This window comes from Oncorhynchus mykiss, chromosome 12 (genome assembly GCF_013265735.2).
Source record: "Oncorhynchus mykiss isolate Arlee chromosome 12, USDA_OmykA_1.1, whole genome shotgun sequence".
Classification (NCBI taxonomy): Eukaryota; Metazoa; Chordata; class Actinopteri; order Salmoniformes; family Salmonidae; genus Oncorhynchus; species Oncorhynchus mykiss.
In genome coordinates this window covers 59,350,559-59,377,698 of record NC_048576.1, presented here as the reverse complement: position 1 = coordinate 59,377,698, position 27,140 = coordinate 59,350,559, and the positions used below count along the sequence as shown (strand labels likewise).

General features: G+C 41.4%; 1 protein-coding gene across 2 annotated transcripts in view; it reads right to left on the bottom strand.

The window, feature by feature from the left end:
- Nucleotides 1–26,920, bottom strand: part of kctd13 (potassium channel tetramerization domain containing 13) — a 39,149-nt gene extending 12,229 nt beyond the window's left edge. The window contains exons 1-5 of one of the 2 annotated variants that reach the window (XM_021624316.2): nucleotides 26,682–26,920; nucleotides 13,822–14,083; nucleotides 11,262–11,431; nucleotides 9,650–9,739; nucleotides 9,249–9,301 (exon numbers count right to left, since the gene is read on the bottom strand). In XM_021624316.2, coding sequence (XP_021479991.2) covers nucleotides 9,249–9,301; nucleotides 9,650–9,739; nucleotides 11,262–11,431; nucleotides 13,822–14,056 — 548 coding nt within the window. In that variant the 5' untranslated portion in view covers nucleotides 14,057–14,083; nucleotides 26,682–26,920. Of the gene's footprint in view, nucleotides 1–9,248; nucleotides 9,302–9,649; nucleotides 9,740–11,261; nucleotides 11,432–11,760; nucleotides 12,067–13,821; nucleotides 14,084–26,681 lie in introns of those variants that run through there. The other variant, XM_036937905.1, reaches the window with a different exon arrangement.
- Between the last annotated feature and the right edge of the window lie 220 nt (nucleotides 26,921–27,140).

The window sequence follows — 27,140 nt, the reverse complement described above, 5'->3', positions numbered from 1 at the left end:
ACGTGTGCCGGAAGTTGAATAGAATGCTCAGTATTCAAGTTTCCAATCCCAAGACCTGAAATTTGCTCAGTGTGTGAAAAATGGAGGGAACATTGCGCCTGGGTATCAACAGTACCTGGGATGCTTTTGTAGTAGTATTAGTTGAGATAACAATTCAGAGCTATCTGAGTTCATTCCGATGAGAAATCAGGCCTGGGCTAAAGCAAGGAAAATAGACTTGTGTTGCCCTTATATTAACTTAGCCACTCCAAAATATGATTAAGAAAATATATAAAGTACCAGCCAAAAGTTTAGACACCTACTCATTCAAGGGTTTCTTTATTTTTGCTATTTTGTACATTGTACAATAATAGTGAAGACTTCAAAACTATGAAATAACATATGGAATCATGTAGTAACCAAAAAAAAAAGTGTTAAGCAAATAAAAATATATTTGAGATGAGATTCTTCAACCCTTTGCCTTAATGACAGCTTTGCACACTTAACATTCTCTCAACCATCTTCATGAGATAGTCACCTGGAATGCATTTCGATTAACAGGTGTACCTTGTTTAAAGTTCATTTGTGGAATTTCTTTCCTTCTTAATGCATTTGAGCCAATCAGTTGTGTTGTGACAATGTTGGAGAGGCATACAGAAGATATGGACTTGGTCTTTTACCAAGTAGGGCTATTATGGCAAGAACAGCTCAAATAAGCAAGGAGAATCAACAGTCCGTTACTTTAAGACATGAAGGTCAGTCAATCCGGAACATTTCAAGAACTTTGAAGGTTTCTTCAAGTGCAGTCGCAAAAAACATCAAGCGCTATGATGAAAATGGCTCTCACAACGACCGCCACAGGAAAGGAAGTCCCAGAGTAACATCTGCTGAACAGGATAAGTTAGAGTTACCAGCCTCATAAATTGTAGCCCAAATAAATGCTTCAGAGTAACAGTAATAGACACATCAACTGTTCAGAGGAGACTCCGTGAATCAAGCATTCATGGTCAAAATATTGCAAAGAAACCACTACTAAAGGACACCAATAAGAAGAGACTTGCTTGGGTCAAGAAACATGAGCAACGGACATTAGACCGGTGGAAATCTGTTAATCACATTGTAGGATGTTTAATGAATTTATTTGCAAATTATGGTGGAAAATAAGTATTTGGTCAATAACAAAAGTTTCTCAATACTTTGTTATATACCCTTTGTTGGCAATGACAGAGGTCAAACATTTTCTGTAAGTCTTCACAAGGTTTTCACACACTGTTGCTGGTATTTTGTCCCATTCCTCCATGCAGATCTCCTCTAGAGCAGTGATGTTTTGGGGCTGTTGCTGGGCAACACGGACTTTCTCAACTCCCTCCAAAGATTTTCTATGGGGTTGAGATCTGGAGACTGGCTAGGCCACTCCAGGACCTTGAAATGCTTCTTACGAAGCCACTCCGTTGCCCGGGCGGTGTGTTTGGGATCATTGTCATGCTGAAAGACCCAGCCACGTTTCATCTTCAATGCCCTTGCTGATGGAAGGAGGTTTTCACTCAAAATCTCACAATATATGGCCCCATTCATTCTTTCCGTTACACGGAACAGTCGTCCTGGTCCCTTTGCAGAAAAACAGCCAAAGCATGATGTTTCCACCCCCATGCTTCACAGTATGTATGGTGTTCTTTGGATGCAACTCAGCATTCTTTGTCCTCCAAACACGACGAGTTTAAAAAAAAGAAGTTATATTTTGGTTTCATCTGACATTCTCCCAATCTTCTTCTGGATCATCCACACGGCAAGCGGTACCAGAGCACCAAGTCTAGGTCCAAAAGGCTTCTTAACAGAGTCTACCCCCAAGCCATAAGACTCCTAAAAAGCTAATCAAATGGCTACCTGGACTATTTGCAATGTCCCCCCACCCCCATTTTTACACTGCTGCTACTCTGTTTATTATCCATGCATAGTCACTTTACCTCTACCTACATATTACCTCAATTAGCTCGACTAACCGGTGGCCCCGCACATTAACCCTACACCAGTACCCCCTGTATATAGCCTCGCTACTGTCATTTTATTATTGCTCCTTAATTATATATATATATATATATTTTTTTTTTTACTTTAACTTTTTTCCATAAAGCTGCATTGTTGGCCAAGGACTTGTATTAGTAAGCATTTCACTGGCTATTTGAAGAATCTGAAATATTTTGATTTGTTTAACACTTTTTTGGTTCCGACATGTTTCCACGTGTGTTATTTCATAGTGTTTATTATAAAACATAGAAAATAGTCAAAATAAAGAAAAACCCTTGAATGAGTAGGTGTCCTAAAACTTTTGACTGGTAGTGTATATATACAGTAGCTAAGAAAGAAAAACTAAGTGTATGTTGTTTAACTGTTAGTAGCCCATGTGCCTCACCTTAATAATTTGGTCAATTTTCCCCTCATAATTTAGCCTACTGTTCTGACTTGGTGGTGCACATGTAGCCTGTTTTGGCGAAATGTCATCGAATATTGTAATAGGTTTCATTGTCTGTTTATATGCCCCCTTTATTTATCCTATGGTTCTGTCTTGGTGTACAGGATGAAAACTGTAAGAAAGGCCTGTGTTCTGAATTCTGTCACGGTACATGTGCAGTTTTTTTTATTTTTTATTTTGACTACGTCCGTCCTAACTCGCTCATTATTATCTTAAATCGACATTACGGATTGCTTCTTATACACTCGTTGTCCCCTTATGCCAGATTCTAAATCTCAATTGTCAGTAGAAACCACATTTGTTTAAGCAAGTCATAATTTCAGCTATGTTTTTTTGAAAGGCAGTAAATGAGGCTGAATGAACCGTTTCACTGCCAGACAAGCCCTCCGCTGATAGCCAGGTGTAGTCGTAAGGTGTTGAGACAGCTTTATGTAGGCCCTAAAAGTTTGTTGGCACTGTTATAGTGCAATTAATGTATTGTTTAGTGTTGTGTAGTGGCTTTGCTGGCATGCATCCCCAAAAGTTTTTTGGGGAAGTTTGCCCCACCAATATTTACATGCTAAAACCACCACTGGGTTTGACAGTGTGATAGACTTTAGTCAACAAAAAGCTGCTCTCTTCCTGGGGTCCAGCTAAACGAAGGCAGTTAATACCATTTTAAAAACATTACAATACATTCACAGATGTCACAACACACTCTGTGCCCTCAGACCCCTACTACACCATTACCACATATCTACAGTACTAAATCCGTGTATAGCGCGTATATTATCGTGTGTGTGTGTATGCATGTGTCTGCCTATGTATGTGTTGCTTCACAGTCCCCACTGTTCCACATAGTATTTTTATGTTATTTTAATCTAATTTGACTGCCTGCATCAGTTACTTGATGTGGAATAGAGTTCCATGTAGTACTGTGTGCCTGCCATAGTCTGTTCTGGACTTGGGGATTGTGACGAGACCTCGTGGCATGTCTTGTGGCGTACACGCGGGTGCCTGAGCTGTGTGCCAGTTATTCAGACAGACAGATCGGTGCATTCAACATGTTAATACCTCTCATAAATACAAGTAGTGATGAAGTCAATCTCCCCTCCACTTTGAGCCAGGAGAAATTTACATGCATATAATTAATAGTAGCTCTCTGTGTATATCCAAGGGCCAACTGTGCTGCCAATTGCAATTTTCCTAAGTGTAGGACATGCCTTGTTGATAGTGTTATTAAGACACTCCTTCCGTGGCCTCCAACTGCTCTTAAATGCTAGAAAAACTAAATGCATGCTCTTCAACCGATCGCTACCCGCACCCACCCGTCCAACTAGAATCACCACTCTGGACGATTCTGACCTAGAATATGTGGACAACTACAAATACCTAGGTGTCTGGTTAGATTGTAAACTCTCCTTCCAGACTCACATTAAGCATCTCCAATCCAAAATTAAATCTAGGATCGGCTTCCCGATTTCGCAACAAAGCCTCCTTCACTCATGCTGCTAAACATACCCTCGTATCCTACCGATCCTTGACTTCGGGGATGTCATTTACAAAATAGCCTCCAACACTAGCAGATTGAATGCAGTCTATCACAGTGCCATCTGTTTTGTCACCAAAGCCCCATATACTACCCACCACTGCGACCTGTATGCTCTCGTTGGCTGGTCCTCGCTGCATATTTGTCGCCAAACCCATTGGCTCAAGGTCATCTATAAGTCTTTGCTATGTAAAGCTCTGCCTTATCTCAGCTCACTGGTCACCATAGCAGCACCCACCCCTAGCTCCAGCAGGAATATTTAACTGGTCATCCCCACCTTTGGCTGCCTTTCTATACAGTTCTCTGCTGCCAATGACTGGAACGAATTGCAAAAATCATTGAAGATGGAGACATAACTCCCTCTAACTTTAAGTGTACAAAGCCCATCTGTAAATAGCCCATCCAACCAACTACCTACCTCATCCCAATATTTGTTTGTTTTTCTGCGCTTTCGCACACCAGTATTTCTACTTGCACCTCATCTGCACATCTATCACTCCAGAGTAAATTGCTAAATTGTAATTACTTCGCTACTATTAGCTTTTTTATTGCGTTACCTCCTTAATTTTGTACACACATTTTTCTATTGCGTTATTGACTGTACGATTGTTTATCCCATCAGTAATTGTGCTGTTTTTGTCGCACTGCTTAGCTTCATCTTAGCCAGGTCACAGTTGTAAATGAGAACTTGTTCTCAACCGGCCTACCTGGTTAAATAAAGGTGAAATAAAATGTTCATTAAATAAAGAACGCAGAGCAGCGGTTTATTATGGATATCCTTCTCCCCATCTTAGCTACTTTTGTATCAACACGTTTTGACAATCCAGGGTAACTCCAAGCAGTTTAATCATCAACTTGCTCAATTTCCACATTATTTATTGCATGATTTAGTTGAGGTTTAAGGTTTAGTGAATGATTTGTCCCAAAAACAATGCTTTACGTTAGAGAAATATTTAACGCTAACTTATTCCTTGCCACCCACTCTAAAACTAACTGCAGCTCTTTGTCAAGTGCTGCAGTCATTTCAGTTGCTGTAGTAGCTGACATGTGTAGTGGTGAGACATTAGCACACAAAGACACTGTGGCTTTACTCAAAGTCAGTGGTATGTCGTTAGTAAAATTTTTATAAAGCATGGGGCCAGACAGCTACCCTGGGAAATTCCTGATTCAAACTGAAATATGTTTGAGAGGCATCCATTAAAGAACACCCTCTGTGTTCTGTTAGACAAGTAACTCAATCCACATTATAGCAGGGGGTGTAAAGCCATAACACAAGTTCTTCCAGCAGCAGAGTATGATTGCTAATGTCAAAAGCTGTACTGAAACTGAAGTCAGCCCACACAATCCTTTAATCATCAATTTCTCTCAGCCAATCATCAGTCATGTGTTTAAGTGTTGTGCTTGTTGAGTGTCCTTCCATATAAGCGTGCTGAAAGTCTGTTGTCATTCTTTTTCCTGTGAAACCAGCATTGCATCTGGCCAAACACCATTTTTCCCAGAAGTTTACTAAGGGTTGGTAACAGGCTGATTGGTAGGCTATTTAAGCCAGTAAAGGGGGCTTTACTATTCTTGGGTAGCGGAATGACTTTAGCTTCCCTCCAGGCCTGAGGGCACACGCTCTCTAGTAAGCTTAAATTGAAGAAGTGGCAATATCGTCCGCTATTATCCTCAGTGATTTTCAGACCCCGGTGGGTTGTCATTGTTGATAAACAATTTTTTCACCTCTTCCACACTGACTAAATCAATAGTTGTTTAGTGGTGTTAGATTCTGGATTAGAACTATGAACATTGTTATACGCAGAAGCATAGCATATAAAGGAGTGAAAGAGACTGTTTTTTTACATCAGAAGTTAATCGTTATCTGTAGAAGACAGATGGCTTTGAAATGTGTTGGGTGTATGGGAAGAAGTCACAAGATTGCTATAGGGGAAGCGGACGGACATCTGTGGATTAGGTGAAGGATGGGTTAAGATCAGATCTGTTCCCCTGAAGGGAGAAATTATGGTTTATTACCCGGTTCCCGTCTAACCATTATATGTAAGGATTGGAGACAAGGAGGAGGGCCTAAATTGGAGTGTATATATATATATATATATATATATATATATATATATATATATATATACATACAGTTGCAGTCGGAAGTTTACATACACTTAGATTGGAGTCACTCCACAAATTTCTTGTTAAACTATTGTTTTGGCAAGTCGATTAGGGCATCTACTTTGTGCATGACAAGTAATGTTTCCAACAATTGTTTACAGACAGATTATTTCACTTGTATCAATGTATCACAATTCCAGTAGGTCAGAAGTTCACATACACTAAGTTGACTGTGCCTTTAGAAAGCTTGGAAAATTCGAGAAAATTAGGTCATGGCTTTAGAAGCTCCTGATAGGTGAATTGCCATCATTTGAGTAAATTGGAGGTGTACCTGTGGATGTATTTCAAGGGCTACCCTCAAACTCGGTGCCTCTTTGCTTGACATCATGGGAAAACAAAAAGAAATCAGCAAAGACCTCAGAAAAAAAAATGTAGACCTCCACAAGTCTGGTTCATTCTTGGGAACAATTTCCAAATGCCTGAAGGTACCACGTTCATCTGTACAAAGAATAGTACGCAACTATAAACACCATAGGACTACGTAGCAGTCACACTGTTCAGGAAGGAGATGTGTTTTGTCTCCTTGAGCTGAACGTACTTTGGTGAGAGAAGTGCAAATCAACCTTGTGAAGATGCTGGAGGAAACGGGTATAAAAGTATCTATGTTCACAATAAAATGACTCCTATCGACACAACCTGAAAGGACGCTCAACAAGGAAGAAGCCACTGCTCCAAAACCTCCATAAAAAAGCCAGACTACGGTTTGCAACTGGCCATGGGGACAAAGACAATACTTGTTGGAGAAATGTCCTCTGGTCTGATGAAACAAAAATAGAACTGTTTGGCCATAATGACCATCGTTATGTTTGGAGGAAAAGGGGGGATGCTTGCAAGCCGAAGAACACCATCCCAACCGTGAAGCACGGGGGTGGCAGCATGTTGTGGGGGTGCTTTGCTGCAGGAGGGACTGGTGCACTTCACAAAATAGATGGCATCATGAGGACAGAACATTAATGTGGATATATTGAAGCAACATCAAGACATCAGTCAGAAAGTTAAAGCTTGGTCGCCAATGGGTCTTTCAAATGGACAATGACCCCAAGCATACTTCCAAAGTTGTGGCAAAATGTCTTCAGGACAACAAAGTCAAGGTAATGGAGTGGTCATCACAAAGCCCTGACCTCGCGTGTGCGAGCAAGGAGGCCTACAAACCTGACTCAGTTACACCAGCTCTGTCAGGAGGAATGGGCCAAAATTCACCCAACTTATTGTGGGAAGCTTGTGGAAGACTACCCGAAACATGAGACCCAAGTTAAATTTAAAGGCAATGCTACCAAATACGAATTGAGTGTATGTAAACTTCTGACCCACTGGGAATGTAATGAAAGAAATACAAGCTGAAATAAATAATTCTCTACTATTATTCTGACATTTCACATTCTTAAAATAAAGTGATGATCCTAACTGACCTAAGACATGGAATTTTCACTAGGATTAAAATGTCAGGAATTGTGAAAAACTGAGGTCTGTCTGACTCTGGTATCATAACTGAGAATGGGATAAGTGATGATTTTAAATCATTTTATCTCAACAGGTTTTTTATTTGAGAGAAACAGTGGTTTAATTGACCCTGGTCAGTCAATCGACTGCTCTACCCTCTACCAAACCTCTAGCCGACTTGCTGGTTAATGCGTCTACTTCTAGTGAATTGGTTTTCATTTCAACAATTTACTACCTGTGATGTACTAGATGCCTTGCTTAAGATGTAAAACATTTATTTGTATTTTTTAGAAATCCACTGGGGCTGATACACTTAATCCATTTTTGCTGCAGCCCTACAACCGATTGTGGAATCATTAACCATGTGGTGACCCTTGAGACCTAAATACTTATTGTCCTCTTTAAACTTAATTGCCTAGCTAAAAGATGAAAATCATTGATTAATTCTCAACTAAGAACTTATCTTTGAAATGTATTCTAAATGTACATCAGTCTGGTTTTAGACCAGGTCATGGCACTCTGCTGCATCCCTAGTTACATGTATAAATGATGTGGGTAACAGGATGGATAAAAGGCAACATTGTGCGGGCCTCTTCATTGACCTGTCAAAGGCCTCCGATACTGTTGATCACTCATTGCTAATTGTGAGGCTTTCCTCAATTGGCCTGCATGTAACTGGTTTACAAATAAAAAAAAACAACTTGAAAAACATGTAAAAAAAATGTATATCTTCTGATAGTGTCAAATCTGGACATAACGAAAGGTGTACCGTAGGGGTCGATTCTGGGTCTGTACTTAATATGTTTACATTAACAATGTCGACTTCTCTGTAAAAAAAAAAAATATGTACCTGGACTTGTATGCTGCACCAATGATACTGTCGTGTATGCCATTGCCCCCACGGTTGACCAAGCTCTATCGGAACTACAGCATGCTTTCATTGTATTACAGAAAAACTGGCCTGAAATTAGTATTGAATACAGGTAAAGCTAAGTACAGGTTGTACTCTAGAGTACATAAAAATTAGATGATTTAAGCATATGTACTTTGGATGGTTCTTATACTGATCGTGTCCCTGCTTACAAATATCTGGGCATCTGGATAGGTGAAAAGCTGTCTTAAAAAGCATATTGATGAGTTAAGAAGCTGAGAATACAAATGGGCTTCTTCTATAGAAAGCGGATTATTCAGTTGACGTTCCTATCGATCCTAGACTATAGCACTGCGCTTTGATACCGGCGACAGTTTTAGTACTCATCACTGCATTCTCTACCAGACAGTTGTTTGGCCCTCTGATGTGATGTAAGTTTGAATCATTGCTATGTTTGAATTTATAAAGCTCTTTTACTAAACCATTACTAACTCATTACTAAACCTTAGACATGAGTTACCACACCTGGGTCTCAGTGATGCCTAACTCTGGAAATTCCTTTGGTCTCTAGTGAGTTAGGTAAATCAGCTTTAAAATTTTCCTCAACCTTATTTGTGGAACAATTTTCAAAATGTTCTTAAATTTGATGTTTTGGTACTTCTAGGGGAATTAAGAAACCTGATTGTTTTCTTTCTGCTTGCATTTTGTATTTTGATGTGTGTATTTTCTATCATTTCTGTAATTCAAGGCTCATCTGAAAAAGACGCATTGGTCTCAGAAAATAAAATAAAAAATACCTGGTGTACGAATACTTGTTGTTCCCTCGGTTGTTCTGTAGTTTTACTACAGGCTGTGGGAGACAGGAAACAGTACTAATTTAACAGTAGCAAATAAAACATTTTTTTTACATTTGTTTTGAAAAGTTAAACTGCTGAAAAATGTTGGGTGTCCAATTTAATAATAATTGTTTGTTTGTATAGCGCTTTTCGGACACTTTACACAAGGCAATAAAAAAATCTAAACTCAAATGGACTTAAAAATCAGTATGAGACCTAAAGCTAAGCAATGATACCAGAGCTAACGTCTGAGATCAAAGTAAGCATTTCAAGTCAAACCAGTATGCCATCTGTCATGAACAGCCTTCCTACCTATGCCAGTCTTCCCTCCCATCCATCCACCCTCTTTCTATGCCTCTCACCTTCCTGCAGGTGTTTATCATTCTCTGTTCTTCTTTGGTTGAGGTAATCATGGGAATGCGGCAAACCCCCTCATAGACATCCCTTTGTTTCTGTGGGACATCAAAGGCATTTGATTCACATGAACATCTGACTCACTATGGGAGGCTGACACTTTGGGCTGGGTATTCAACACACAAACATTGGGATCCAATGTAAGCATTGGAGATTGTATGTGCATAATAGTTGTTTGACTAACATACAGTACATTGCACTTTGAAAGCCTTTTGATAAGACTTACAGATTTAGCTTAAAGACAAAAAAGAGTGAAGGACTAGAGGTCGACCGATTAAATCGGAATGGCCGATTAATTAGGGCCGATTTCAAGTTTATAACAATCGGAAATCGGTATTTCTGGGCGCCGATTTGCCAATTTTTTTTTTTATATACCTTTATTTAACTAGGCAAGTCAGTTAAGAACACATTCATATTTTCAATGATGGCCTAGGAACGGTGGGTTAACTGACAGATTTTCACCATGTCAGCTCGGGGGATCCAATCTTGCAACCTTACAGTTAACTAGTCCAACGCAATAACAACCTGCCTCTCTCTCGTTGCGCTCCACAAGGAGACTGCATGTTACGCGAATGCAGTAAGCCAAGGTAAGTTGCTAGCTAGCATCAAACTTATAAAAAAAAATCATAATCACTAGTTAACTACACATGGTTGATGATATTACTAGATATTATCTAGCGTGTCCTGAGTTGCATATAATCTGACTGAGCATACAAGTATCTGACTGAGCGGTGGTAGGCAGAAGCAGGCGCATAAACATTAATTCAAACAGCCCTTTCGTGCGTTTTGCCAGCAGCTCTTCGTTGTGCGTCAAGTATTGCGCTGTTTATGACTTCAAGCCTATCAACTCCCGAGATGAGGCTGGTGTAACCAAAATGAAATGGCTAACTAGTTAGTGCGCGCTAATAGCGTTTCAAACGTCACTCGCTCTGAGCCTTTGAGTGGTTGTTACCCTTGCTCTGCATGGCTAACACTGCTTCAATGGTGGCTGTTGTTGTGTTGCTGGTTCAAGCGAGGAGAGGGACGGAAGCTATACTGTTACACTGGCAATACTAAAGTGCCTATAAGAACATCCAATAGTCAAAGGTTAATGAAATACAAATGGTATAGAGGGAAATAGTCCTAGAATTCCTACAACTTAAAACTTCTTACCTGGGAATATTGAAGACTCATGTTAAAAGGAACCACCAGCTTTCATATGTTCTCATGTTCTGAGCAAGGAACTGAAATGTTAGCACATATTGCACTTTTACTTTCTTTTCCAACACTTTGTTTTTGCATTATTTAAACCAAATTGAACATGTTTCATTTATTTGAGGCTAAATTGATTTTATTGATGTATTATATTAAGTTAAAATAAGTGTTCAGTATTGTTGTAATTGTCATTATTCCATTTTTATTTTATTTTTTAAAATCGTCCAATTAAAATCGGTATCGGCTTTTTTGGCCCTCCAATAATCGGTATCGGAGTTGAAAAATCAGAAATCGGTCGACCTCTATGAAGGACATTTAATTTTACTGACACTCAATGATCATTTGCTTTGGGTCAGTCGGTCTTACCTGCATGGCAGACGTGCAGTGCTGGACTAGCCCCTGGACCCTGTAGTACTGAGCCTCCTTCAGAACTTCCTCCAGCTCTCGGTGGGACTCCGGAAGCGGTACCGAGCCGTCCCGCATAAAGTTCAGCACCAAGCCAAAATGGCGACCACACCTGTCCAACACTACCCAGCCTAAGAAAGAGGAAAAATATTGAGTGAGCACTGAGGCAAGAATCACTCATCTAAATTTCACATTCTTACATGTGTCGATTGCTTTAGGAATTCCTGAGGACATGGATAAAACAAAAGGTAAATAAGTCACATCCCGTCACACGCTGCAAACAGGAGTAAATGGTGAGCACCGTTATTCAGTCGTTGATATGGGTGTAACCATTTGAAATATCAAAACCAGTGCAGTAGCACACAGCACAAAATTGCCCTTTGAGTCACCATAAATCACAACATTCTTCAACTGGTTGTTCACTACAGCATTGTTTCCAATAAATTGAAATGATGCACACCGTTATGTCCTGCTGAACACAGCCCAGTGTTTCCAATCCGTTCCTTTGGCTCCCATAGGACTACATGTTTTCTTCCAGCATTAGCAAACCTGATTCGCAACATTCGTGACCATTAGTTGCCTAGTTGTACAAAGTGTGGTAGTGCTAGACAGGAACAAAAATGTGCAAGCCTGAGTGATCCTAGAATAAAATATTGGGAAACACTGGTATACATAAATAACACACATACAGTTGAAGTCGGAAGGTTACATATACACCTCAGCCAAATACTTTTAAACTCAGTTTCACAGTTAGGATCACCACTTTATTTTAAGAATGTGAAATGCCACAATAACAGTAGAGAATGATTTATTTCAGCTTGTATTTCCAGTGGGTTAGAAGTTTACATACACTCAACTAGTATTTGGTAGCATTGCCTTTAAATTGTTTAACTTGGGTCAAACGTTTCATGTAGCCTTCAACAAGCTTCCCACAATAAGTTGGGTGAATTTTGGCCCATTCCTCCTGACAGAGCGGGAGCAACAGTCAGGTTTGTAGGCCTCCTTGCTCATACATGCTTTTTCAGTTCTGCCCAAAAATGTTCTGTAGGATTGAGTTCAGGGCTTTGTGATGGCCAATCCAATACCTTGACTTTGTTGTCCTTAAGCCATTTTGCCACAACTTTGGAAGTATGCTTGGGGTCATTGTCCATTCGGAAGACCCATTGGCGACCAAGCTTTAACTTCCTGACTGATGTCTTGAGATGTTGCTTCAATATATCCACATAATGTTCTGTCCTCATGATGCCATCTATTTTGTGAAGTGCACCAGTCCCTCCTGCAGCAAAGAACCCCCACAACATGATGCTGCCACCCCTGTGCTTCACGGTTGGGATGGTGTTCTTCAGCTTGCAAGCCTCCACCTTTTTCCTCCAAACATAACGATGGTCATTATGACCAAACAGTTCTATTTTTGTTTCATCAGACCAGAGGACATTTCTCCAAAAAGTACAATCTTTGTCCCCATGTGCAGTTCCAAACCGTAGTCTGGCTTTATGGCGGTTTTGGAGCAGTGGCTTCTTCCTTGCTGAGCGGCATTTCAGGTTATGTCGATATAGGACTCGTTTTACTGTGGATATAGATACTTTTGTACCCGTTTCCTCCAGCATCTTCACAAGGTCCTTTGTTGTTGTTCTGGGATTGATTTGCACACCAAAGTACGTTCACCTCTAGGAGACAGACAGTCTCCTTACTGAGCGGTATGACAGCTGCGTGGTCCCATGGTGTTTATACTTGCATACTATTGGTTGTACAGATGAATGTGGTACCTTCAGGCGTTTGGAAATTGCTCCCAAGGATGAACCAGACTTGTGGAGGTCTACAATTTTTTTTCTGAGGTCTTGGCTGATTTCTTTTGATTTTCCCATGATGTCAAGCAACTAGGCACTGAGTTTGAAGGTAGGCCTTGAAATACATCCACAGATTGACTCAAATGATGTCAATTAGCCTATCAGAAGACTCTAAAGCCATGCCATCATTTTCTGGAATTTTCCAAGTTGTTTAAAGGCACAGTCAACTTAGTGTATGTGGGGGGGTTCTCGGGGGTGGGGAATGGAATTAATTTATTCTTAATTCTTCTTGGGGGGGGGGGGGGGGAGATCTTGGGAGGGTTTGGGTTCACATTTTTTGGCCTGGTGGTAGATTGGTCAACATGCCCTTGAGCAGGGCATCGAGCCTGGATGTTTCTGTGTGTCGCTCTGAATGGGAATCTGTTGGATGACTGGTATGATGTAGTTATTGAGCGGCTTCACTACAAGTTTACTGTATGTTTCAAATATTAAAATAAAACATTAAAACATTTACTTAGTTTGTAAACTTCTGACCTACTGGAATTGCTGGAATTGTGATAGATTATTTCACTTATAATTCACTGTCTGTAAACAATTGTTGGAAAAATTGTGTCATGCACATGCCAAAACTATAGTTTGTTAACAATACATTTGTGGAGTGGTTGAAAAACGAGTTAATGACTCCAACCTAAGTGTATGTAAACTTCAGACTTCAACTGTAGGTCCATACTTACCCTCCGAATCTATGGTGACCTCTGCTCCTCCATTGCACATGCTCCTTAGTAAGCTGTCCTCTTTGCTCAGGGTCTGTACTGTGGTGTAATGCAGGGAGCCCCCAACATTCAGCTTCACATATTTACTCCCCGCCAGACCACCTCCAACCCCCTTCTCCTCGCTGCAATGGCCAGAGGCCTGGGTGGCGAGGATGGAGGCAGCTGCCACACTCCCTGCGGAAGCCTCGGCAGACATCAGGCGTGCTTGCAGTTACAGAAGTTTCTGATTTAAAAACAGGAGACCTCAGTTGGGGGATGTGATTTCAATTGAATTATCACAAACAAATATCACACAGTCAACAAACAGAAATTAGGTGGATGTTATGGGTGTAATGGTACACGGGGACCTCTGTTCAGACAGCACTGTGAACCCAAATGAATACATCAATTGTTTTAATTCAAAATGAAAACACTAGGCCTACAGGCTATGCCTACACTGCATTGTAGGCCTATTGCCTCGAGTAAATCTGAGAAGAAAAATTCAGTTAAAACTAGAGCCGATGGGCACGTTGTATTCAAAGTTATAATCTTAAATTGGTGCATTTCAAACTGTCCTTTTGTGAGGCGCAGCTGGGAACTAGTTCTGTATTGTGGCGAGTGGAAGAATCGATAATCCAGAATTGGATAATCCTCCGTTCTTTAAATCTCCAGTTTGGGAAAACATTGGCTTCCCAGTAGATTAGATTACAATGGCGGTGGACAGTTGTGGATAAAACATTAACAGTAATTTGCCACGCACAACGAGAACAGTCTATACAGCTGCCAACACCTCAAATATGTTGACAGATTTATGCCGACGTCACCCCAGTTAACCAGAGCAAGAAAAAGGCAAAAAAACATTGTCATTCAAGCAGCCCTTGGCAGCTGATTCTGACCGGGCTAAAGAAATTACAAGAGCGAAGGATAGGCTGTGTTTACAATTTTTACAGTATTTGGTTTATAGCTGTTGATATGCTCCCATTCCCTATAGTTGAGAATAGGGGGTTTCAGTATGGAGCAAGATATCTGCCAAAAGGCCAAAAGGTTTAAAGTACAGTCGTGGCCAAAAGTTGAGAATGACAAATATTAATTTCCACAAAGTTTGCTGCTTCAGTGTCTTTAGATATGTCTCAGATGTTACTATGGAATACTGAAGTATAATTACAAGCATTTCATAAAGTGTCAAAGGCTTTAATTGACAATTACATGGAGTTGATGCAAAGAGTCAATATTTGCAGTGTTGACCCTTCTTTTTCAAGACCTCTGCAATCCGCCCTGGCCACATCCTGATTGATGGCAGCCCATTCTTGCATAATCAATGCTTGGAGTTTGTCAGAATTTGTGGGGTTTTATTTGTCCACCCCCCTCTTGAGGATTGACCATAAATTCTCAATGGGATTAAGGTCTGGGGAGTTTCCTGGCCATGGACCCAAAATATCAATGCTTTGTTCCCCGAGCCACTTAGTTATCACTTTTGTCTTATGGCAAGGTGCTCCATCATGCTGGAAAAGGAATTGTTCGTTACCAAACTGTTCCTGGATGGTTGGGAGAAGTTGCTCTCGGAGGATGTGCTGGTACCATTCTTTATTCATGGCTGTGATCTTAGGCAAAATTGAGAGTGAGCCCACTCCCTTGGCTGAGAAGCAACCCATGAATGGTCTCAGGATGCTTTACTGTTGGCATGACACAGGACTGATGTTAGGACTCACCTAGTCTTCTCCGGACAAGCTTTTTTCTGGATGCCCCAAACAATCGTAAAGGGGATATATATCAGAGGAAATGACTTTACCCCAGTCCTCAGCAGTCCAATCCCTGTACCTTTTGCAGAATATCAGTCTGTCCCTGATGTTTTTCCTGAAGAGAAGTGGCTTCTTTGCTGCACTTCTTGACACCAGGCCATCCTCCAAAAGTATTTGCCTCACTGTGCGTGCAGATGCACTCACACCTGCCTGCTGCCATTCCTAAGCAAGCTCTGTACTGGTGGTGCCCTGACCCCGCAGCTGAATCAACTTTAGGAGAAGGTCCTGGCGCTTGCTGGACTTTCTTGGGCGCCCTGAAGTCTTCTTCACAACAATTGAACCGCTCTCCTTGAAATTATTGAGGATCCGATTTATATGCAATCTTACTGGCAACAAAATCCTTGCCTGTGATGCCCTTTTTGTGCAAAGCAATCATGATGGCACGTTTTTTCTTGCAGGTAACCATGTTTGACAGAGGAAAAACAATGATTCCAAGCAATACCTTCCTTTTGAAGCTTCCAGTCTGTTATTCAAACTCAATCAGCATGACAGAGTGATCTCCAGCCTTGTCCTCGTCAACACTCGTGTGACCTTGTGACTAGGGGGCAGTATTTTCATTTTTTGGAAAAATAACATGCCCCGTACTAAACTGATATTTTGTCAGGACAAGATGCTAGAATATGCATATAATTGACAGCTTAGGATAGAAAACACTAAAGTTTCCAAAACTGTAAAAAATATTGTCTGGGAGTATAACAGAACTGATGTTGCAGGCGAAAGCCTAAGAAAAATCCAATCCGGAAGTGCCTCATGTTTTGAAAGCACTGCGTTCCAATGAGTCCCTATTGAGCAATGAATGGGCTATCAACCAGATTACTCTTTCTCCGTATTCCCGAAGGTGTCTACAGCATTGTGACGTAGTTTTACGCATTTATGTTGAAGAATACCCGTAGGCGGCTACATTGCGCAAGTGGTCACCTGATGCTCCCGAGAGATTCTTGCGTAAAATACAGGAGGTAGCCATTACTCAATTCGGTCCTACTGAAAAACTAAATGTCCCGATGGATATATTATCGAATATATATTTGAAAAACACCTTGAGGATTGATTATAAACATCGATTGCCATGTTTGTCGATATTATGGAGCTAATTTTGAATATTTTTCGCCGTTTTCGTGACTGCAATTTCCGAGCGATTTCTCAGCCATGCGTGAAGAACAAATGGAGCTATTTCACCTACAAAAATGATCTTTTGGGAAAAAAGGAACATTTGCTATCTAACTGGGAGTCTCGTGAGTGAAAAAATCCGAAGCTCAAAGGTAAACAATTTAATTTGATTGCTTTTCTGATTTCCGTGACCAAGTTATCTGCTGCTAGCTGGACAAAATGCTATGCTAGGCTACCGATAAACTTAAACAAATGCTTGTCTAGCTTTGGCTGTAAAGCATATTTTGAAAATCTGAGATGACAGGGTGATTAACAAAAGGCTAAACTGTGTCTCAATATATTTCACTTGTGATTTTCATGAGTAGGAATATTTTCTAGTAATATTTATGTCTGTTGCGTTATGCTAATTAGTGTCAGATGATGACAACGGTCCCGTTCACGGGATGGGATGTCACTAGAGGTTAACGAGAGAATCACTGACATGTCAGCTGGTCATTTTGTGGCAGGGCTGAAATGCAGTGGAAATGTTTTATTTGGGATTCAGTTCATTTGCATGGCAAAGAGGGATGTTGCAATTAATTGCATTTCATCTGATCACTCTTCATAACGTTCTGGAGTATATTCAAATTGCCATCATACAAACTGAGGCCGCAGACTTTGTGAAAATTAATGTGTTATTCTCAACTTTTGGCCAAGACTGTACGTATTGTTAGGATCGTAAGAAAAAAAACACGTAAATTGTTAGTATCATAAGATAAGCCAATGCTGAAACATAAAATGAAAACTTTCGATCTCTCCCGTTACGACTATGAATTAATATTTACACATTTAATTACTTTACATCTCCCTTGACTAGGTTAGAGATCTTTTTTTATACGTACAAACTTGTCAGTAATGTGGCATCTGCAAAAGATATTAACGTAGCTAGTCAAATCAAGCAACTCTAGCCCAGACCAGTTAACCTCTCTGGGATATCTGGGACGGTAGCATCCCACCTCAATAAGTCAGTGAAAGTGCAGGGCACCAAATTCAAAACAGAAATCTCATAATTAAATTTCCTCAGGCATACAAGTATTTCACCATATTAAAGTAACTTCTCGTTAATCCAGCCAGTGTGATTTCAAAAAGGCTTTACGGCGAAAGCACACCAAACGATTATGTTAGGTAATCACCTAGTCACAGAAAAACACAGCCATTTTTCCAGCCAAAGAGAGGAGTCACAAAAAAACAGAAATAGAGATAAAATTAATCACTAACCTTTGATGATCTTCATCAGATGACACTCATAGGACTTCATGTTACACAATGCATGTATGTTTTGTTCAGTGTTTTGTTCGATAAAGTTCATATTTATATCCAAAAATTGGCATGTCATGTTCAGCAGTTCCAAAACACCCGGTGATTTTGCAGAGAGCCACATCAATTTATAGAAATACTCATCATAAAATGATGAAAATACAAGTCTTATACATGGCACTTTAGATAAACTTCTGTGAAATATTTCAAAAAAGCTTTACCGAAAAAGAACACCATGCAATAAATCTGAGTACAGTGCTCAGACAACAAAACAGCCAAACAGATAACCACCATGCTGTTCAGTCAACAGAAGTCAGAAATAGCATTATAAATATTCACTTACCTTTGATGATCTTCATTAGAATACACTCCCAGGAATCCCAGTTCCACAATAAATGTTTGATTTGTTCGATAAAGTCCCGAATTTATGTCCAAATACCTCCTTTTGTACGCGCGTTTAGTACACAATCCAAAATTACGACGCGCAGGCCAGTCCATGCAAAAGTTCAGACCAAAAGTTATTACAGTTCGTAGAAACAAGTCAAACGAAGTATAGAATCAATCTTTAGGATGTTTTTTAATCATAAATCTTCAATAATGTTCCAACTGGAGAATTCCCTTCTCTGTAAAATTGCAATGGAACGCAAGCTAACTATCACATGAATGCATGTGGTCAGCTAATGGCACTCTACCAGACTGACTCATTCTCCTCTCATTCACCCCCACTTCACAGTAGACGCATCAAACAAGGTTCTAAAGACTGTTGACATCTAGTGGAAGCCTTAGGAAGTGCAATATGACCCCATAGACACTGTTTGATAGGGAATGATTAGAAAAACTACAAACCTCAGATTTCACAATTCTTTCCTCTGGTTTTTGCCTGCCATATGAGTTCTGTTATAGTCACAGACATCAGTTAACCCGTTTCAGAAACTTCAGTGTTTTCTATCCAAATCTACTAATTATATGTATTTTCTAGCTTTTAGGCATGAGTAGCAGGCAGTTTAATCTGGGCACCTTTTTATCCAAGCTACTCAATACTGCCCCCCAGTCCCACAGAAGTTAAAGTTGCTTTAGAGCATCCAGTTTCATTTCCAAAATAAAATGTCTAAAGCTTGTTTTAGAACTGCATTCAATAATAACGTCATACCAGTAGATGGCGAAGTATAGGCTTGGGCCTTGAGCAAATGACTTGACACAGAATAGCCTTGCCTAAAATAACTGCTTGAGCTGCAAAAGAGAAAGTAGACTGTTTTCACAAACTGAAAGAGCAAACCATTGCATTTAACCATGGCAAGGTGACTGGGAATATGGCCGAATACAAACAGTGTAGTTATTCCCGCCGTAAGGCAATCAAACAGGCAAACGGTCAGTATAGAGACAAAAGTGGAGTCGCAATTCAACGGCTCAGACACGAGACGTATGTGGCAGGGTCTACAGACAATTACGGACTACAAATGGAAAACCAGCCACGTCAAGGATACCGACATCTTGCTTCCGCACAAGCTAAACACCTTCACCCGCATTGAGGATAACAGAGCCACAGACGTGGCCCGTTACCAAGAACTGTGGGCTCTCCTTCTCCGTGGCTGACGGGAGTAAGACATTTAAGTGTGCTAACCCTCGCAAGGCTGACGGTCCAGATGGCACCCCTAGCCGCGGCTTCAGAGCATGCGCAGACCAGCAGGCTGGAGTGTTTACGGACATACTCAATCTCTCCCTATCCCAGTCTGTTGTCCCAACATGCTTCAAGAGGTCTACCATTGTTCACGTGCTGCGGGATGCTGGCCTTCTAGGCAGAGTTGCAAAGAAAAAGCCATATCTCTGTCAAGTGTGTATTCATTTGCCTATCTTTTATTTTTATAGGCCAGTCTTAGATATGGCTTTTCTTTGCAACTCTGCCTAGAAGGCCAGCATCCCAGAGCACTGATGGAGGAATTGTCCATTCCTGGTCTAACTCAGGCAGTTGTTGTTGCCATCCTGTACCTGTCCCACAGGTGTGATGTTGGATGTACCGATCCTGTGCAGGTGTTGTTACACGTTGTCTGCCACTGTGAGGACGATCAGCTGTCCATCCTGTCTCCCTGCAGCACTGTCTTTGGCATCTCACAGTAAAGACATTGCAATTTATTGCTCTGGCCACATCTGCAGTCCTCATGCTTCCTTGCAGCATGCCTAAGGCACGTTTGCGCAGATGACCAGTGACCCTGGGCATCTTCTTTTTTTTTTTTCCCCAGAGTCAGTAGAAAGGACACTTTAGTGTCCTAAGTTTTCATAACTGTGACCTTAATTGCGTACCGCCTGTAAACTGTTGGTGTCTTAGCGACCGTTCCACAGGTGCATGTTCATTAACTGTTTATGCTTCATTGAACAAGCATGGGAAACAGTGTTTCAACCCTTTTACAATTAAGATCTGGAACGTTATTTGGATTTTTACATCTTTTAAAGACAGGATCCTGAAAAGGGGACATTTTTTGTTGTTGCTGAGCTTAACGCACCACCACTAGTAATGTTTTATTCACCTCAAACAGCAAGCAAACAGTATGTTTTTACATCCATTGAGAATTACAATAGTTCCTCAATGTATTTGAAAAATCTTTCCAGCTCTCTCCCTTTTGATAACCACTCGGCGTGAAAGGAAAAAAAAATGTAATGCTCTGATCCAGTGGAAAAGTCATGAAATAGGCTTCTTATCAGTGCCCGACTTGGACTGAAAACAGTTCCGGAACTCATATTGGGTGCTGGTACTGTTTATACACTGCTCAAAAAAATAAAAAAATAAAAAAAACTGATTGACAATAAATTTCACATGCTGTTGTGCAAATGGAATAGACAACAGGTGGAAATTCTAGGCAATTAGCAAGACACCCCCAATAAAGGAGTGGTTCTGCAGGTGATAACCACAGACCACTTCTCAGTTCCTATGCCTCCTGGCTGATGTTTTGGTCACTTTTGAATGCTGGCGGTGCTTTCACTCTAGTGGTAGCATGAGACGGAGTCTACAACCCACACAAGTGGCTCAGGTAGTGCAGCTCATCCAGGATGTCACATCAATGCGAGATGTGGCAAGAAGGTTTGCTGTGTCTGTCAGCGTAGTTTCCAGTGCATGTAGGCGCTACCAGGAGACAGGCCAGTACATCAGGAGACGTGGAGGAGGCCGTAGGAGGGCAACACAGCAGCAGGACCGCTACCTCCGCCTTTGTGCAAGGAGGAGCACTGCCAGAGCCCTGCAAAATGACCACCAGCAGGCCACAAATGTGCATGTGTCTGCTCAAACGGTCAGAAACAGACTCCATGAGGGTGGTATGAGGGCCCGACGTCCACAGGTGGGGTTGTGCTTACAGCCCAACACCGTGCAGGACGTTTGGCATTTGCCAGAGAACACCAAGATTGGCAAATTCGCCACTGGCGCCCTGTGCTCTTCACAGATGAAAGCAGGTTCACACTGAGCACGTGACAGACGTGACAGAGTCTGGAGACGCCGTGGAGAACGTTCTGCTGCCTGCAACATCTTCCAGCATGACCGGTTTGGCGGTGGGTCAGTCATGGTGTGGGGTGGCATTTCTTTGAGGGGTCCGCCCTCCATGTGCTCGCCAGAGGTAGCCTGACTGCCATTAGGTACCGAGATGAGATCCTCAGACCCCTTGTGATACCATATGCTGGTGCGGTTGGCCCTGGGTTCCTCCTAATGCAAGACCTCATGTGGCTGGAGTGTGTCAGCAGTTCCTGCAAGAGGAAGGCATTGATGCTATGGATTGGCCCGCACGGGAACGGTCCCTAGACCTGAATCCAATTGAGCACATCTGGGACATCATGTCTCGCTCCATCCACCAACGCCACGTTGCACCACAGACTGTCCAGGAGTTGGTGGATGCTTTAGTCCAGGTCTGGGAGGAGATCCCTCCTCAGGAGACCAGCCGCCACCTCATCAGGAGCATGCCCAGGCGTTGTACGGAGGTCATACAGGCACGCGGCGGCCATTCACACTACTGAGCCTCATTTTGACTTGTTTTAAGGACATTACATCAAATTTGGATCAGCCTGTAGTGTGGTTTTCCACTTTAATTTTGAGTGTCACTCCAAATCCAGACCTCCATGGGTTGATCAATTTGATTTTCATTGATGTGTGATTTTGTTGTCAACACATTCAACTATGTAAAGAAAAAAGTATTTAATAAGAATATTTCATTCATTCAGATCTAGGATGTTATTTTAGTGTTCCTTTGTTTTTTTGAGCAGTGTATTTAGGTGCAGGAGCTCCACAATACTTTTGAGCTAATAGGTCAAGCAGTACAAAATGTGAATATTTTATACAATGTTGCAAGTTAGCTAGCACAAGCTTTTGGCAAGACCCAAGTTAGTCAATACAATGTTTCAAGTTCACCTGCAGGCTGCACATTTTTTTTTGGGGGGGGGGGGGGGGGGGGGGGACGACAACTGGGGCTTTATGTAGGCAATTTTTTACATAGATAGCAATAGAAGTTAAACCTAAAATTATTATTTTCATTTATTTTGGATAGAATTGATTAATGATTTTTAGATATGAAAACGTTATTATAAATTAAACTGTTTCACGAAAATGTGCATATGAAAACCATAATTGGATCGGTAGAAAAAAAATTGAATTCCACATGAGAAAGGTTGCAGACTCCTCGTGTAGCCTTATTATTGGAAACTTCTGGAGAATAATGGCAGAATCTGTGAAAGCCAGCAGGAGCAGAATAGATGGGTCAGGTTACATTTGTTTTCCTTCTGGTTACCTAGATCTCTAGGGCCCTTGAGGAATCAAACCGTAAGCGTAAAGCATCAAACAAGCTCAATGCACATAGTTGATTTTATTAAAACACATAGGGTGTGTCTACATATGGAAAAATATCAGTTTAAAAATTGACAAATTGAAATTCAGTCGACCACAATTTTTGTTTTTAGTTGGGGACAGCCCTTGTCCCCGGTTGCAACACTCACTACAGAGTTACAAACTTCCACTGGAAGCGACGTCAGCACAAGAACTGTTTGTCTGGAGCTTCATGAAATGGGTCTCTATTGGCCGAGCAAGCCTAAGATCACCATGCGCAATGCCAAGTGTCGGCTGGAGTGAGGACTCTGTGCTTCCAACATTGTGGCAACAGTTATGTGAAGACCCTTTCCTGTTTAAGCATCATAATGCCCCCATGCACAAAGCCAGCTCCATACAGAAACGGGTTGACGAGATGTGGAAGAACTTGACTGACCTGCACAGAGCCCTAACCTCAACCCCATTAAAATCTTTGGGATGAACTGGAACACAGACTGCGAGCCAGGCCTAATCGCCCAACATCAGTGCCCGACCTCAGTAATGCTTGTGGATGAGTGGAAGAAAGCCCCCGCAGCAATGTTCCAACATCTAGTGGAAATCCTTCCCAGAAGAGTGGAGGATGTCATAGAAGCAAAGTGTGGGGGACCAACTCCATAATAACGCCCATGATTTTGGAATGAGATGTTCGACGAGCAGGTGTCCACATACTTTTGGTCATGTAGTGTATATAGAAAGCAGTTGCATTATATAAACAGTTCAGACAAGTAGTTAGCCATCCTGGCTTTAGATGGCTAGAGTGCAGTATCTCTAACTTAAACTGAGTAGGTAACGTTAGCTAGCTAGCGATCCATCTACCTTCGTCAGAAACCTGCCTTTTTGTAGGGATGTAAAATGTTCAGCCTGCTGCACAGACCCAATGGACGCTCTAATCTAGAGTGCCAGGTTAAATTGTGCTTAGGAGTCTTTTCATCTCAAAATGGTTAAACTAGTGAGAAGTATATGTGATTAATTATATGGCAAAATAATTCAATGTACAAAAGTGTATACAAAACATTCGGAACACCTTCGTAATATTGTGTTGCACTCCAGAACAGCCTCAATCCATCAGGCATGGACTCTACAAGGTGTCGAAAGCAATCCCAGGGATGCTGGCCCATGTTGTGATCATGCTCTCCGTAGCGCATATGAGCAAGACATTTAAACAGGTAAACATTCACAAGGCAGCAGGGCCAGACAGATTACCAGGACGTACACACAGAGCATACGCAGACCAACTGGAAAGTTTCTTCACTGACATTTGCAACCTGTACCTGGAGTTTGAAATAGCTACATGTTTCAAGCAGACCACCATAGTCCCTGTGCACAGAGAGCGAAAGGTAACCTGCCTAAATGGCTACCGCCCCATAGCACTCACGTCAGTAGCCATGAAGTGCATTGAAAGGCTGGTCATGGCTCACATCAACACCATCAACCCAGAAACCCTAGACCCACTCCAATTGGCATACCGCCCCGACAGATCCACAGATGATGCAATCTCAATCCACACTGCCCTTTCACACCTGGACAAAAGGAACACCCATGTGAGAATGCTGTTCATTGACTGCAGCTCAGCGTTCAACACCATAGTGATGAGCTTTGTTGACACTAAGCTAAGGACCCTGGGACAAAACACCTCCCTCTGCACTTCCTGACCGGCCGCCCCCTAGGTGGTAAGAATAGGCAACAATATCTGCCACGTTGATAATCAACACGGGGGCCCCTAAGGGGTACATGCTTAGTCCCCTCCTGTACTCCATGATCACCCACAACTGCGTGACCAAGCACGACTCCAACACCATCATTAAGTTTCCTGACAACCCAACGGCCTGATCACTGACAACGATGAGACGGCCTATAGGGAGGAGGTCGGAGACCTGGCAGTGTGGTGCCAGGACAACAACCTCTCCCTCAACGTGAGCAAGACAAAGGAGACAATCATGGACTACAAGAAAAGGAGGGCTGAACACGCCCCCATTCACATCGATGGGGCTGTAGTGGAGCAGGTTGAGACTTAAGTACCTTGGTGTCCACAACACCAAACTATCATGGTTCAAACACACCAAAAAAGTTGTGAAGAGGGCACTACAATGCCTTCCCCCCCCCCCCAGGAGACTGAAAAGATTTGGTATGGGTCCCCAGATCTTCAAAAAGTTATACAGCTGCACGATTGAGAGCATCCTGATCGGTTGCATCACCACCTGGTATGGCAACTGCTCGGCATCTGACCTTAAGGGGCTACAGAGGGTAGTGCGTATGGCCCAGTACATCACCGGGGCCAGGCTTCCTGCAATCCAGGACCTATATTCTAGGCGGTGTCAGAGGAAGGCCCAAAAAAATGGTCTGACTTCAGTCACCCAATCATAGACTTTTCTCTGCAACAGCTCAGCAAAAGATACCAGAGCGCAAAGTCTAGGTCCAAAAGGGACCTTAAGTTTCTATCCCCAAGCCATAAGTCTGCTTAACAATTAATCAAATGGCCACCCTCCCTTTGTTTTTACAGTACTGCTATTCGCTGTTTATTATCTATGAATAGTCACTTTACCAATTCAAATTACCTCGACTAACCTGTATCCCCACACATCGACTTGGTACCAGTGCCCTCTGCATACAGCCTCATTTTTATTACTTCTGTTTATTTCGTAACTATATTCTTAAAACTGTTTTGATGGTTAAGGGCTTGTAAGTAAGCATTTCATGGCATATGACAAATATAATTTTATTTGACTCCCAATGCTTCACAGAGTCGTGTCAAGTTGGCTGGATGTCCTTTGGGTGTTGGTGGACCATTCTTAATACACACAAGAAACTGTTGAGCGTGAAAAACCCAGCAGCGTTGCAGTTCTTTACACACTCAAACCTGTGCACCTGGCACCACACCCCGTTCAAGGGCACTTAAATATTTTGTCTTGTCAATTCACCCTCCGAATGGCACACATACACAATCAAGACTAACTACCAATTGGCTATAACAAAATTGGGGAGAAAAGTGTTTTTTTTTTAAGTAATTAACATTATACTTTTAATACTGCAATAATTCTGATTTATAGATATCATTATTTTCCAGGCTACTCCTCTTACACCGTGCTAGAAATGTCTTTCTAACTTGAAAACGTGTAGACTGGTCTGGAATAGTGTGCTCACATACAACTTTTTGATAGCTTTTATACCTCTAAAAGTTCCCATTGTGACATCACTCCAAACATTCCATTCACTATAAACAAATGTTACTTTTAACACAAATCAATTACTTTGACCCAAAAAATTACACAAATTAAGAGCATTTGAAATCTTCCTCTACTCTGCTATTTAAATCTGAAATCAGAACATAATTGCTCTCTGGCACCGATGAAAAACTGGACCATTGAGGAGTGGCCACACATTATTTCAAAAAACTGAAGTAATTTTTTCTTCATGTTAAATTATAATCTACAGTAGTTTCCAGCAGTAGTGTAGCTACTTAATCCGGTAAAACTACTGGATGAGTCCAAAAACGTGCTGTGATTTAATTTATTTTGACGATTTCGGGTATTTGCCCTGCCTACTTCTAGGCCAGTTATCATCATGTCCAGGTGAAATTTAAATGGGTAACGTTAACTGTTAGCTAGCTAGCTTTCCAGACACTGCAAGACATCTTGCAAGACACATGGAAGACAACAAATTAGCTCGCTACAATCACACTAGTTAACTTGCTAGTTAGTATTTGGCTTGTTACCTAGGTAGCTACATTTACTAACGTTAGTTTCAAGCTACCGTAACGTCTCTGGTTGGATGCTAAAGGCAAGCCGTTAGCTAGCTAACGTACTCACCAGGCTAGCCGACTTGCTAGCTAACATTAGCGGTTAACTTTTGTGGTGGCTCCAAATCTCCAATGCTATTAAAATGAGAATTTAAAACAACGGAAAAAGAAAACACTTAACAAGGTTGCACGAATTAGGGAAATACTGTGGTTAATTAGGACGAGGTCATTTTGACATGTTCAGCTTGCTTGACTAGCTAACGTCATCGACAAGATTAGTTTATTCTTCGATGAGGTTTAACGGCGTTTGGCCTCCAATAAATGTTGCATTACCGCCACCTAGTAGACTGGAGTACAACTCCCGTATACTTTGCTTAAAAAAAAAATATGCATAAGTAAACAAATACCCTACCATCACAAAAAAATATATATTTTAAAGAATAACACCACCCTACTCCACTATTTAAATATATTTAGTCCTACCTCAGGCCAACAATCTGAAAGGATGAGACACCACCACTTAATACAC